This window comes from Apteryx rowi, unplaced genomic scaffold (genome assembly GCF_003343035.1).
Source record: "Apteryx rowi isolate R43461 unplaced genomic scaffold, aptRow1 scaffold_1073, whole genome shotgun sequence".
Lineage (NCBI taxonomy): Eukaryota > Metazoa > Chordata > Aves > Apterygiformes > Apterygidae > Apteryx > Apteryx rowi.
In genome coordinates, this window is record NW_020447279.1 from 138010 (window position 1) to 153027 (window position 15018).

Here is a 15018-nt window from a genome sequence, read left to right on the forward strand (position 1 = left end):
ACACCTTTGATGGGGATATGCCTAAAAGCATTGAAATAGTGTTACAGACGTTTTAAAAGTTCTATCTCTTCCTGAAAAAGCTGCAGGAAGAAAATCACAGTTGCAGTTCTAGTTTTCTAACTTAACATTTAGAAGGAAATGAAATCATATCATGCTGTTTATTCACCATGCAAACTGGATGTCAAATGAGACAGAGGATTTGTAGGTTCTAGTGCTAAAGTCCCCCAAAATTCTGCTTCATTTAATACAGAAGTTGTATGGTGCAGGCTGAAGTGAGGCAAAATTTGCCTTAATCAGAGGATGCTGCTCATCGTTCACTGTACACATGGACACTCTTCCACTGTTTCCAATTTCTCATTCTATAAAATATTTTGTTGTGCTGTTTCTTTTCCTGTTATACAGATGAGGGAAGCACATTTTCTTCTTAAAAGAAGATTGAGTTTGATTAAAAAAACTTCTGTGACACAGGTATTTATCATCTTTTTATTGTTTTGGCAAATGAATCCCCTCTGGCAGGTTTTCTTATTATTCTTAGTAAGACTGAATTCCAGACTGACATTTTTTCTGATTCCATTGTGTTTTCACTGTCTTATCTCTTTCTCATTTGTAGTTCAGGCCAGAACATAACATCCATTCGCAAAAAAAGCCCTGTGGCCTCAGTCTCCATTAGAGACACCCATCCGACCTCCATCTAAAAGAGTTCTCTCTCTAGCACTAAGATTTAATGTACAAGAACACATATTATCCCAAATAATTAATTCTGCCAAAGAAATGAAGAAGCCAAAGGAATTTTTTTTTTTCCAAATCAACACAGTATGTTTATCAACAAGGAATAACATGAGTCCACAGCAAAAATTATGTGTTTAAATGCCCAGCACAGCGCTGAGGGACAATGACAAAACCTGCAGGCAACCACACCAGCCCTCATAACATACTCCTCTCCCATTAGTGTTGCAGTCTACCTATAGAACAAGAGATTCCCTATTCTGTAGGTAAGACTGAAGTCAAGCTGCACAAAATCAGGTGACTGGCTAGTTAGGACAAGCCTGTGTGAATGCTCTGACAAAGGAATGTTTCAGCTATAGCATAGAGAGTTTAAAATATATTTAAATATTGCTGGTCAGTCCTAAAAAGCAGCTTTCCTAAAATCTCTTTGCTAAGTCACTGTGGCCAACAAGGATGATTTCAGTGCAGGCTGTAGCTATGAATCACTGCATCATTCAACCTTCTGCCACCCTGTTCAACAGAGCCTTCTGTGACCTTTCAGTCATCCATGAATATGGCTTATCTGCTCTGAATTACCATATTGCACTACAGTATTTCTTCACTGCTGTGCCTTTCTATTCTTTACGAATTCTCTTTTCTATTCTGTACCAATATTATCCATTTCATTGATTTGGAAACATGACTCACAACTGACTCCAACTTGCTTTGCTTCCTCACTGATAATTGATACGAGAAATTCAATGACCAAAGGAGCTAAACGCTATAATTGTAGGCAAAAAAATCTGTATCCCTAGGATTTTGCATCATCTCGTACAGCAAAGATTCCTCATTACTTTGAGCATTTTAGGTTTATCACTGCCAAGGTACAAGAATTTTCACAGTAGCCTACAGCCATGTCACAAACATTCAGGTAAAACTTCGAGCATTTATACGAGTGAACATTGTCTGAAAAATCAATATGAAATCTCATCAATTAGTCGATATGCTCTTTTAGCAAACTAACTTGATCAAATCACCCTCATTTTTGCATTACACAAAAATCTTTTTTACCTGTGAAGTTGACATGCGAGAGGTATCTTGTCGGCCTGTTAAGTCAGATGACGAGATATTGACTGGGGCACCACGATGCAATCGCATACTCACTTTCCTTTCTCGTTCTACACCAGACACTGGCCGAGGAGAGGTGTTGGCTGTGAGAAAAACTCCATTAGTATTCTGATAACGTGAAATGGAATTAAACCCTGATTGCTTGGAAAAATTGAACTCTTGCTGTTTGGTTATATGGCTTCCGCAGAGCCAAATCAGAGAAATTAGGGGCTTTGTTCTATATCCACAGAAATCTGTAAGTAGCAACTGGCAGGTAATGGGTGCGTACGATTACCTTCAATCTGTTTAAAAAAAAAAAAAAAAAAAAAAACCAACACGCACGCGTGCGCGCACACACACACACACGCACACTCTAAAGAAAAATACCAGTCGGGTATCCTAATTCTAATTCCTGATTTCCAACTACCAGGAACAAACTGCAAATTAGAGTATTCTGCAAGGCGCATCTATCCTGGTATTTGCTCACTTACCAGCATGTGAAGTTGGGGTAAGAGGAGTAGGAGGAGCTACATCTTGCGTTCCCCTCAGCCTGCCAGAAGCAGTGGAGGGTAAGCCACGAACAGCTGGATTTCGTGTATGTCTTAATCTTTCCTCCCGTTCTCTCCTTTCACGTTCAGCATCTTCAGCAGCTCTGCTTGCACCCTGTGGGTTGAGACTAGTGAACAACTTGGAGTACTGCACAACTTACAACTATATATTCAGATAAATACTGAAAATTAAAACTGTTAAGTGCAATTTGCCAGGGCATTAATTTTTGGTAAAATTTCTTGGAAACTGTCATAAATTCAGTTCATACAACTGTTGGAATAGTCTTCAAAATGTAATGTACATGCTTACTGTTTTGGCAGCTGGACACCTCATAACAGTTTCAAGTGACCGGTGCTGAAGATCAAGATGGAAGAAAACAATTCAGCAACCTAACCTGGKGACTGCCCTGACGGAAATACCTCAAAAGCCTTATACATTTAAAACTCTAACTGCAGCTTAGTTGCCATTCAACCTCGTCTCATGACTCCTGCAACTCCTGCATTTCCTGATTTCCTGATCTTTTTCCTAGACAATAAAGCTTCCAGGGGAAGAGACAAAACATATCAGTAAAGAACTCAAACTGACAATGTAATAAAAAATATCATCACAAAAAATTTGTTCTAGTAAGCTATGTCGGCTACTCACAAATTTGAGCATGTTCCAGTCAAACACATAGTCATAGGAGAATCCTTGTCGGTGGAAAAGGTTTCTGAATAATTGCCTTAGATAGGAATAGTCTGGTTTGTCGTCAAAACGCAAAGAACGGCAGAAATTCAAATATGTAGCAAATTCAGCTGTAATAAGAAAAAGCCTGTTTTTTTTCTCCAGCTTCACACTTGCTTATTATAATTCTGAGCCATAAGAATAGAGAACCTCCCGAACTCAGAAAAAGACAATAGTAACCGAATACTTGGTGCCTAGTGAATGCAATACTATATCCCATCTGTCAAAGTACACCCAGAAAAAGGAATTATATGTCTATTGCAGAGTAGGCAAAGATCCCACTTGTCAACAGCAAAGAGACTGAATGTTAGGGTTTGAGAAGACAGAGAGGAGACAGGTTTAAAACTATAGTTGCAGCAATGGAAAGAGGGGTGGGGTTTTTTTGCCTTTTCTGCTCTGAATGTATTTAAACTGAACTTCTCTCAGGACATGGAATAGCACCTTTTTGCTGTAAAGTCACACGAAGATTCATTTCTGCTACTTAACATCTCACAAAGATGAGGGACAGGAAGGGAGAAGAGGAACAGAACATGTACACATAGCAATCTCCCAAGTAAGTCATGTTGCAAGTTTAGATTTTCAATATTCTGAACATCTGCTTTTACATGGCACACAAAATATTAGCTACACAATCAAAACAGAATATGGCTGCGAATGCAATGCTCCAAAGGTAACACTAGTATCAAAACGTCAGCTTTTGAGTTCAAATGTCTCCAGCTGAAAGATTACATTGATAATTTTATGTTAAATAAGAAATTCTAACAAATAGCGCAGGAAAAATTGATTACTTTTCCCTGTCTGCTAACCCCAGAAGACGGAAACAGTTAATGAGCGTAAAGGAATGTAAATGAAGTGACATTTGAAACAGATCAAAGAAAATAAGTTTTCATACAACCATAACAACAGCTGTGGTTCTCATTATTGTCAGTAGCTGTTGAGGCTAAGAGTGCGGAAAGAGTAGAGACAGAACTTTTCCTGAGAGAGAACAATATTCTCTAATAGCAGTTAATGCTAACAAGTTTTAAAGCAGATTAAGCATGATTTTGCATGATTCAAAAACTGTCTAATTATTAACATGGAGACAATACCAAACTGAAGAAAAGACTAGCTTTGAGGGATCACACTAGGATATAGGAGGGTTTCTTACACTTGTCACAGATGCTGGCCACCGACCAAGCAAACTAGATGAATCAAGCACGACAATTACTAAATGAAACAACTACAATAGGTAATAGGTGAGCTTGGCTATACAGTCCTAATCATCCATGAAACAGTACCCACACATATGAAGAAACGGGTAGTTTCTCAAAAAGCTGTTTAGCTATTGCAGTTAACCAGGCAGCATATATGCATACATGCACAACATAGTGTAGATCAGATATACTGAGCCAACCTTCAATCTCAAAGGCATGGCAATGATTGCACATTAAATACTTAACACAGGGGATAAGTAGAAATGATCTAGAAACACAAAGATTCCAGTCTTGAAAGCACAGTATCTCTATTATGGACATGCCCACGCACTAAGACAAGTCAGAAAGACTGGTAAATTACATGCTTCAAACGCAACACTGATACAGGAGCTAGATTTCAATGTAAACAAAAAAGCAATACCACTAAAAAATAAACACCTAGAGTCAGTGCCACAAAAGAGTAACTTACAAGGATATCCTTTACACAAAACCTCAATGGGTGTAGACATTTTCTTTTCACTGATACGTTCATATTTCTGCCTCTTTGTTGCTGCTTTCAGTCCCTGCCAGGGGAGGGAGCCCAGGTTAAAATACATCAGTACATAGCCCAAGGACTCCAAGTCATCTCTGCGAGATTGCTCTACAACAGCATAAAAAAGTGGACTCATTAGGTTTGATTTTCTACTGGAAAAAAACAACACTGTGCAACAATGTCATAAAAAGCCTTAAAAACACAACAGACTGCTGAAAGTTAGTATGTCCATGTTAAACTCATCCAATATTAGAAAAGCCTATGATCTTTGCAGTTATTAAAAATGTGTTAATTCTGTGAAATTACAACCTGACCGAGTCCCTCCCCACCAACACAAGCCTAAGCATACTGCACTGTTAGCATCAGGAATAGGGACTGTCTTCTATGCCTCCATAAAGCAACATTTGGTTGCTAAAATTATCGACATCTAAACTAAATCGACACTAAATTTTCTATTTATTGCATTCTCCAACTCACCAATTCCAAGATGAGTATTGATGGATGCGTAACGGGCAGTTCCTGTTAAGTTTTTATTTTCACGATATGGGATATGTTGGTGAGTTCGAGCATCTCGATACTTCTTTGCTAATCCAAAGTCTATTATGTAGACAAGATTGCCCTTCTTTCCCAGGCCCATTAAGAAATTATCCGGCTTCACATCTCGGTGGATGAAGTTCTTAGAGTGAATATATTCAATTCGACTAATCTAGATACAGAGGATGAAAACAACTGAGAGGTTGGGCATATACTTTTTTCTTAAAAAGCACTAGAAACACGGTCTTAATAATAAAACAAGCAAATAAACTTTTTATTGTAAAACATAGGGGCATTAAGAGAATATAATTTAAAAGACAGTAGATGAACTTTCTCTCTATTTTTTCCCTGCATCTATCCCACTTTTGTTTCTAAAAAACGTTCTTGGGGGAATTTGCTTGTATTTGAGCAGTATAATACCTGGTTTGCAAATGGCTCGGACTTTTGATGAGAGACTGTATGTTTACAGAAACAAAACTAATTTTGAGCCTTTTCTCTAATGTGATATACCCTATTCACCTCTAAATTACCAAAGAGAGAATATAATTGGTTGTGATCTCTCTTATGAAATGTTAATATGCCCAACATACTTCATTAACAAGAACACCAAAGCAGTTTCCTACCATTTGGTCAGCAAGTAAGAGAACTGTCTTGAGGCTAAATTTCCTTGAGCAAAAATTGAAGAGATCTTCAAGACTTGGTCCCAACAACTCCATCACCATTACATTATAATCCCCTTCAGCTCCACACCACTTAATTGTGGGAATACCCACTGGAACAAAGAAAACAGTTTATTCAGTACCTTTTTTTTTTTTTTTTTTTGATTTATAGAGGTCTCACACACAAATCTTCAAGGCTCATAAGATGGATTCTAAGAGGGTCATTACTGTGAATGTTTGTATTTCCACTGAAGCTTAATATTTCATGCTACCTTCAGCCTTCCTGAAATTAAAAGTCTGATAATTTCATAGAAGGACTAATATAAAAAATACAGCAAGAGAGATCTAAAATAACCTTTTTCTCTTTCACAGAAACCTCACAGTCTTTGTGCTTAGCTTGTAATGATCCAACTAAACACTTGAAAGCATTTAGTGGTTTTGCTGGATTTGAACCTTAAACATTTTATAAATATTAACAGTCATGTAGTACCCAAGACGTCAATAAGGAGCAAACTGGAAGTCTGAAAATACAGACACTGGCCAAATCACTAAATGCTATTATTAAAGAAGAGTTCCGAAATTAACTACTTACTTTCAAGCCTACAAGATCACTGTAAAATACCTCTCTATTCCCTCTGAATTTGGAATTTATTTTCCCCCTTGCTTCACGTTACTGCCTTTCCTCCAGTTCCAATGTATTTGCTGTTCGGTGAATCTCTACTGAAGTAGCACCATTTATGAGACATGCTATACGGCTGTATACCCAGTTTGACATAGCTAAAGGTAGCCCTGCTACATGGAGAAACTCAGGAACGTTATTTCACATAAAACTGTACAATTGCTCAAATATTTTGAATTATACCTGGATGTAGATATTCTCACTCAGAATTTCAAATGGCTTTATTGTGAGTTATTTTTATGTAATTTGGAAGTGAAGTGGTATAATTAATTTTACTTTATATCTTTATTTAGTATAAATTAAGTTCTCCTGAATTCCCTTCACAGGGAATCCCCACTTATGTGGTTACTTTACTTTCCATCACCTGCCTCTGCACAGTGTCCATCAGCAGAAGGAACCCACCATCCTGGCTTTAGCAAGCCTATACAGGAAGTATTTTATTCCATTAAGGTTAGCCAGGTTACACCGAGACAGCAATCAACCGAGGAAAGGCAGGAATTCAAAGATGACTGAACAACCCTAATTCTACTCATTTGCAAATACACATTACCATCTGTTTTTAGATATACGATTACCACATTTTTTTTTTGAGATATAGTGTGGAATGTAGCCTTTATGCAAAGTATAACATTTCTCAGAAAGAATTCCACAGATTACGCAATAAAAGCAAGTTTAACTATACTGAATTTATGTCCCAAAACTGCACTGGAGTCTTACACTTGCAGAATTCTAAAACCAGTAAGCGAGTTATCCTAGCAGAATACCACGCAGTAGCTATGTAGTTGCTTCACTCATGTTCTCTACTATTAATGCCACTACATGTTAGATTTCCTACAGCAAGGAAATACTTTTAACTAAGAAAGAATACTAGCACATGTAACAAAAATTAACCTGAATTTACTAAGTTTAGAATTTGTGCTACTATATTAAGGAAGCCAGGTTAAATTCTCAACACCAGTGGTTACCTGCTTTCACTGATCCATGAGAAATACTACCAATCAAGCAGCGTACTGCCAGGCAAGACCAAACTTTGATCCATATTGGTCTTGGTTTTCATTTTTTAATACTCTGGGACCCTAAGCATCTTTGGAGGATATTACAGGATATCATGAGGTTTGGTAGCCATAAACTGGAAACTGCTACTCTATACCTCACCTACCCCATCACCTTTCCCACTTCCTCATAATTTTCCAAAAGGGATCTTAACTATTAAATACTTAAAGATGGAAGATGCATCAAAGACATAAAAACAACTAAGTCTCTTAAGAAGGAAAAGAATTTGCTTGCCTCCACCCTGCATCATTTTGTAGATTTTACTCTCGATGTGGAGCTGAGGATGTTTGGTCTTCACACATTCCAACTTAATTGCAACCTCCTCTCCAGCGGCAATATCAGTTCCTAAAACCAGAAAAATTTAACAACATCGGTCAAAATATTTTTTCAGATTGCATTTCCTTTGTAAAGACTGAAACTAAGCAAACACTGACAAGCTATTTCTCCATGGCAAACATCCAGATGTTGTCAGGTACTTTCAGACATGATTATCTAAAATTCTTCTGAAGTCTTCTAATTTCTCTCCAACACACTAGCAGTTTAGGAGAACACAGGCATTAGACACTGTAGCACAGGAAGTCAAAGGCTGCTATCCTGTATCAAAAAAAAATAGGAGTGCATCTTTTGAGGGGAGTCTTTCCACTCCCTGTTTGTGGTGTAGGTGTTCCCACTGAATGTTTACAGGTTCAGCATGTGGTGATACATCCCTACAAAATTAAGAAATTTTAGGAATTCAGATTGCCTGCTCTTATGCCTTGGAAACAGAGACTACAACTTCTCTGAATCTCAGCATATTCCATGTATATTCTGACGCCTTATGATTTTATCTGTTTGGGTGGCAGGTATCTAGAACCAAGCACTTGTCCTCCCAAACAGCAGTTTTTCGATCATACAGAATTCTTGTTTCAGCAACCAAGTGACTGAAAAATCAGCTTATCTGTTCACTTTCAAAGTTGAAATGCAAAGGAGGAAAAGCTGACATTCTTGAAAAGGAGCACCGAGTCAAGTAATCTATATGCTCACAGCCTAGCTACTTCAGAACTACAGGGAAATAGGAATTTGCAAATGGAGACGCGTGACACTAAGTTTCATTGAGCCTCTCTACTTTCAGAATTTGGTTTTCTCTTTTTTGCCCTGCCTTGTGGTTTAGGATCATTTGAAATATCACCTGCTGTTTGTTTTGATACTCATTCCTAACAGTTTCATTTGAGGTCCAGTAGTTTTTGTTTGGAAAGAGACAGCAAACGATCACTTTGTATTCATTTTCTCTATGAAGCTCAGGATTTCACGGACTTCCACCCTATCTCACTTAACTCTTTTCCCAGTTAGGAAGCCCTTGTCATTTTTTGTATACAAGTCATTTTGTATTATTCCTATTTCATTTCTCTGTACCTTTTTCAGTTTTATAATGCCTTTTTGAGATCCACACAAAGTAATCAAGTTACAGATGAACAATAGTATTATGATTTTTTCCAATTAGCTTTTTTCCCCCCTAATAATTCCTAGTAACTTGTCTATGCCTTTTTTGACCATTACTGAGTACTGAGCTAATGTATTCACAGAACTATCGTAACTCCAAAATCTTGTTCCTGAAGCTAGGAAGCTCCTTCAGTGCTCATCCTTGTGTCTATAAAGATAGGCTATCCCCCCACCTAAATGTGCGTGACTTCTCAGTTATGTGCATCGAATTTCCTCTGCTGTTTCACTGCCAGGTTGCTCAACACTGAAATCTTCCCACAGCCTTGCAGTTGGCCATTGCTTTTATCAATATAAATATCTTCTCACCATCAGTAAACTATATTACCTCAGTATTCAGTTCATTTTCTGATTCATTTATGATTATGTTGAATAGCACAAGCTATAAAATACTCCCCCATGGAACTCAATCTGTGACCTCTCTGTATTAACCAAGCCTTTATTTCTACCCTTAAAACAGCATTTAACCCATCTACAAACATTTATTCTAATGTCACAGCAGTTTCATTTCCTGGTCACTATCTGCAAGGTTAACGAGGATAATGCAGGCAGGTCTGTTACGTAAGGAGCAGGGCAAATTTATTTAATACTGAAACTACCTTATGAGCTCTTGGATACTTGCTGGGTATGAAACTTACCTGTAAGCCTTTTCTTTTTTTTTTTTTTGGTAATAAAAGTTCCCATTGAAATCTCTCCTACATTTACTTGACATTTTCCATTAGTCTTAAAGCAAAAAAAGGATATGAAGGTGTTTGAATCTACAGAGTACCAATACATTATTGTCTGCTCAAGTCAAAATTGAGAGGCCCTTTGGAAGAAGCCTCCCTGAGATACCTTGTCACCTACAGCCATGTCCAATAAAAGTTATACTTTGTCACAGTCTTACTGCAAGAAGCAATCACACCAGCTCCTCGAACCACAGGTTTCCCTATCCCTCAGCAAGCAGATTTCATGTTTTCAGTGATTTCATTCTCTGAAACCTTTGCAAAGAAAAAAAAAAAGTCTATTTTTTCTTTGTTCCTTTTTAGACACAGTCTTGAAATTCAAACTTCTGTTTTGTCTAGTTTCAGTCATTTCACTGTTTTTTTCCCTGGATAGTAAGACATAATTGAGCACTGAATTATCTTTGAATTCATGCAAGGCTATGTATCTTATTAGGTTAAGAAAATGTCTTTTTGTGTGTGCGCACACATGTGTATTAAAGTAGTGCTTCTAGTAAAGTGTGCTATTCTGAGTCAACATTAGGATTAGTATTTATTAGGCATTTCACAATACACCTCAAGAAAACAAACTGTCTGAAGCTCTCTCTGGATACAAAAAATGCAAGACATTTATTGTATCAGAAGACACGAAGAAAAAAATTTCTCCAACTGTAACTAAGGCGGTATATCTGCCTTATATGACTCATTTGTAACTGGGATGGGTGGCAAGATCCCTGATCACTACTTAGGTCACTGGACAGTAGCAGCAACCAGAAACTCTTCAATCTGTAATCTAAGGCTTTCACATTTTATGAATGTATTATTTCGATGGATTTTAAAGGGGCTATGCTGCACATCAATCCAGAAACATGAAAGGACAGATACATTTTTCCCCCTTGATGATACAAGGAGGAAGGCATTATCTTCTCATCTTGCACTGAAAAGAAAACAGAAATAACCTTGATTTTGAACTTTCCTACAAGGCAGACTATGCTTTTTCCTACCCTCACTACCTTCCCTCCCCAAGACCAGGAAAAACATTCACCGATGAGTATTATCTGATGGGCGATCAGCACCAGAAGCAGCTTTTTTTTTTTTCTTATTCTGATATGAAATGGACACAAATTGATGTCCCTCAGGGTACACTGAAAGGCACATCTCTTTGTACAGATAGTTGCAGATGTCTGTGTTTGACTGGGGCAAGATCTGCATGGAAGAAAGTATTATAGATAAAGTCCTGCTCGATACATTAGTAAGCCATTACTTGATTGACCATAGTCTTGACCCTCCCAAGAGCTTTGTCCATTACTCTGGACAAGAGGCAATGGGCATAAATTGAAATACAGGAAATTCTGCTTGAACATAAGAAAACACTTTTTCACTGCGAGGGTGATTGAGAACACGAACAGGTTGTGTGGGCAGGTTGTGGAGTCCCCATTTTGGAGATATTCAAAACCCACCTGTACATAGTCCTGAGCAACCTGCTCTAACTGACCCCACTTGAGTAGGGGGGGTTGGACTAGATGGTCTCCAGAGGTCCCTTCCAGCCTCAACTATTCTGCGATTCTGTATCAGTTAGGATCCTTAGACAGCACTCTGCTTCTCCATAAACCCTCATAATCTCTCTGAAAACAATAGATTTCATATTAAAATAACGAAACCAAAGTATCTAGTCTTGTAGAAATAAACAGAGGGAGAGGAAAATATAAGTCACCCTTTCAAGTAATCCAAATTAACATTCTCTGTTCTTCCTTTACTCAAGTTTTGGACAAAATTTCTAAAATAACCTTGTAATCACCACTTTGTTTTCTTTATGGTAAATGTACTAATAAATGAGAAGTAGTAATAAGCAGTGTAATATGAATCACCACATGTAAGTGAATAGAAAAAGTCTAAAGAGTTGTAAAAATATTTTATTTTAAATAATGTAATTTAGTGTAATTGCAAAATCCTCTATCACCAGGGAAGCCTCAGAGGTTATTTTAGATAATAGTTAACTACCCAAAAAACACCCTTAAGAAAATGTATGCAATGCAAAAATAATGAAAACACAACAAATACAAGGCCATCATGATTCATATCTGACCTCACGGAYTGAGCAACAAAACAGATGCTTACTCCGATTCTTTTTTCTGTATGGCGTTCCTTGTTTTGTACTATTTAGAGTATCTCGTAATCTGTGTTACTCTTTCACATCTTCTGCTGGAAGGTAATTTTAACAGATGCAGGTACATTAAATTCCTAAATTTTATTTTCACTAGATTTATCCATTCTTTTATTTAGAATAGCGCCTACCACTATTGTGGTAGAATGGTAGGACCCTACCATTCTAAGTAAGCCAATTTGGGGGCATTCCAAATTCCAGAAGACACATTTTGAGGTGCGAGAGAGAACGGGAAAGATTATGAAAGAACTGTGATACTCGAGAATGAATTGTTAGCTCTGTATTTGGAAAAAAAAAAAAAAAAGAAGAAGAAAAGAAAGAGCCTTCTCCTCTTCTCACTGGACTGTCTTCAACACCCTCCAACTTCATTAGGGATACTGGAAGCCATTTATACTTAAGAAAATTAACGAGATCTGAAAGGATTTAAAAAGTTATTTTAATGTAGTTATGCCCTACTGTACAATCTGAACAACTGAATGAACTTTGTTGTTGTTGTTGTTTTAAACGTTTCATATCACACAAAGCATAGATTTTAAAAAACTCTGTTTTAGGAGATTATGTTAGGCAAACAACATGGGCCTCTATAAAAAAAAGACTGCCATATTTCACTTCTTGAAACAGCAATTACCCCGGAAAAATAAATCTATATTATTAGCTGGATCTTCCAGACATATAATTCTCTACTAGTTGCTGACTCAATCATCACATTTGCAGTAAGCCCCGAAAGCAAATCCACACTGACTCCTCAGGGCTCAAACGAAGAGGATAAAATCTAAGGATGAGGAATTCTCGTGCAAAATGCAGTATGGCAGTAGTTCTGTACTAATAAATACAGAACTATTATCTCCTGTGCAATTCTTCTAGTGTGGGCTCTACGCATGAAGATAAAAGYGACAAACAAAATATCTATTGTTTTCAATCTAGCTACCACACATAGGACAGTAACAACAGAGTTGCCTGACTTCTTTTTATCAGTTAATTTGGATTACTAATTAAAGTATGAATACGCTGTTCTTAAATGTGAATGGATTTACCTGAGTAGTCAAAAGTTGAGGTAAGAGTTTCCCAAATCAGCTAAGATTTTTCAGATTTTAATTGCTCTCTTAATCTCCACTCAAAACCCCAAAGGCAGCACATGAAGATTTTACACAAGTGTTATCACTTTTGTTCTCACAACAGTCTTCAGTCTTTTATATAAGCATTAGAGAGAGAAAGAATCATGTTCTCTACCTCTAGACAATCCACAAGCTTTCTGCTAGAAACCTGGAATTTCCAGCAGGCATATGTTCTATATCAAGGATAACCAATATCTCAATAACATAAACAAGCACAGCTTTCACTAACATTATTTCAGAACAGCAATTGTGTGCTGCAATACAAAGTACTGTTGTCTAGAAAAAAACCAAACAAACGAACCCTCATGTACTATGTACACTGCCTAATGTACTACATTCATTAGCCAGCGACATTCTTTTTACTCTCGGGACATATGCATTTAACCTACCTTAGCTCTGGCAAGTTTTTTCCCCCATGTCTTTTGATATGCCTTTTGAAAGTTATAACAACTTTCAAAAGCAAAATGTTCATTTTTATGTGGCAGTATATAAAATTTACATTTCTCTGGATTTACCTGATTTCTTAAGGTTTGACAGTTTGCAGAATATAGTGCTTTAAAAATACGTGTTTTCAGAACGTGTTGTACACACCACTGTTTATCAAATGTAGTGAACCATTATGATGGAGAGCTACATAAATAGACAAGAAGACAGTCCTATTCCTGCAAACTTTACAGTCACATAGAAATCACAGTAGCAGAATATGATGCATGTATTAAGACATAAGGGCAGCATTCAAGCAACAGGATAGCTGAACTGTGTTGATTCTCTGAAGGGTTTAAATTTTTTTTAGCTCCAATCTAGTCACCCTTAGTTATCTAATTTGTTTAGGCCTCACAGGAAGAACACAGTCCTCCCTGTGACAGTGAATTCTCCTAGTCCACTGCAGTTACATTTAACACGGAGGGTCACGTTTCTGTTTCAAAATATTTTTCTGAATGGTTTTTCAGTTGAAGGGATTGACACCCTTATCCACGTTTTACAGATGAGAAGGTTGACCGTGCCCAAGGTCACAAGACAACAATGGGAAGAGGCAGGCAAATAATCCAGAAGTCCCGATTTCCGCACTGTCTAAATTAGGACATGACGCCAACAAAAAATTAAACTATCACTGCACCGGTGGCAAGGTACCTCATATCGAAAGGCGTTTTTTGGTCTGAACTCCAGCCAGAATGAAATGAGGTCCCGCGAGCAGCCCCGACCCAACCTCAGCGGGGGGCAGGGAGCGGGCGGGAGCTCGAACAGCGCCCGACCCGGCTCCCGCAGCTCTCCGCAGAGCGACAGACCCGCCAAGCACGTCCCGGGCGAGCCACCCTCCTTACCCAGGTAGATGTCCCCGAAGGAGCCGCTCCCGATCTTCCGGCCCAGCCGGTAACGGTTCCCGACCCTCAGCTCCATAGCGGCAGCTCGCTCCGTCCGCGACCCTGTTCGGTTGCTCTGTCCACCCTACCGGCTCGCGCTCTGCCGCCTCACAGCTCTACAACTCCTGATGCCATCGCGGCCTTGGTCCCGCCGCGCGATAGTGGCGAGGCAGGCGGCACCGGCGCCGCAGCTCCGCAACAGGATGGACGCGGATTCCCCACAGCCCCGACAACTCAGCTGCTGCGGCCCCGAGCCGCCATACTGCGTGACCTCACTTCCCTAGCAACGGGGGTGGGGCGCGCCCGCAGGCGGGGCGGGGGCGCTGCCGCGCGCCGAGAGCCGTGGCGCGCGGGTGCCGGCCYGCGTCACGTGTCCCGCTGTGTCTTTTCCGCGTTGTTTTCGGTCGCCGCTGCCGGACGTGCGGCCCCTTCGCGGAGAGTGTTTCGCGGCGCCACTGGCTGCTGCT

The 15018-nt window shown here is 38.8% G+C and overlaps 1 protein-coding gene across 4 annotated transcripts in view; it reads right to left on the minus strand.

Moving 5' to 3' along the window:
• Positions 1-14824, minus strand: part of CSNK1D (casein kinase 1 delta) — a 32145-nt gene extending 17321 nt beyond the window's left edge. For all 4 annotated transcript variants that reach the window (XR_003254419.1, XM_026071220.1, XM_026071200.1 and 1 more), the window contains exons 1-8: positions 14513-14824; positions 7969-8079; positions 5967-6115; positions 5287-5515; positions 4747-4917; positions 3007-3155; positions 2304-2475; positions 1777-1916 (exon numbers count right to left, since the gene is read on the minus strand). Coding sequence is in view for 3 of the 4 variants with exons in the window: in XM_026071220.1 (XP_025927005.1) it covers positions 1777-1916; positions 2304-2475; positions 3007-3155; positions 4747-4917; positions 5287-5515; positions 5967-6115; positions 7969-8079; positions 14513-14588 (1197 nt within the window). In the remaining variant the exon portion in view is untranslated. The remainder of the gene's footprint in view (positions 1-1776; positions 1917-2303; positions 2476-3006; positions 3156-4746; positions 4918-5286; positions 5516-5966; positions 6116-7968; positions 8080-14512) is intronic.
• Positions 14825-15018: the final 194 nt, after the last annotated feature.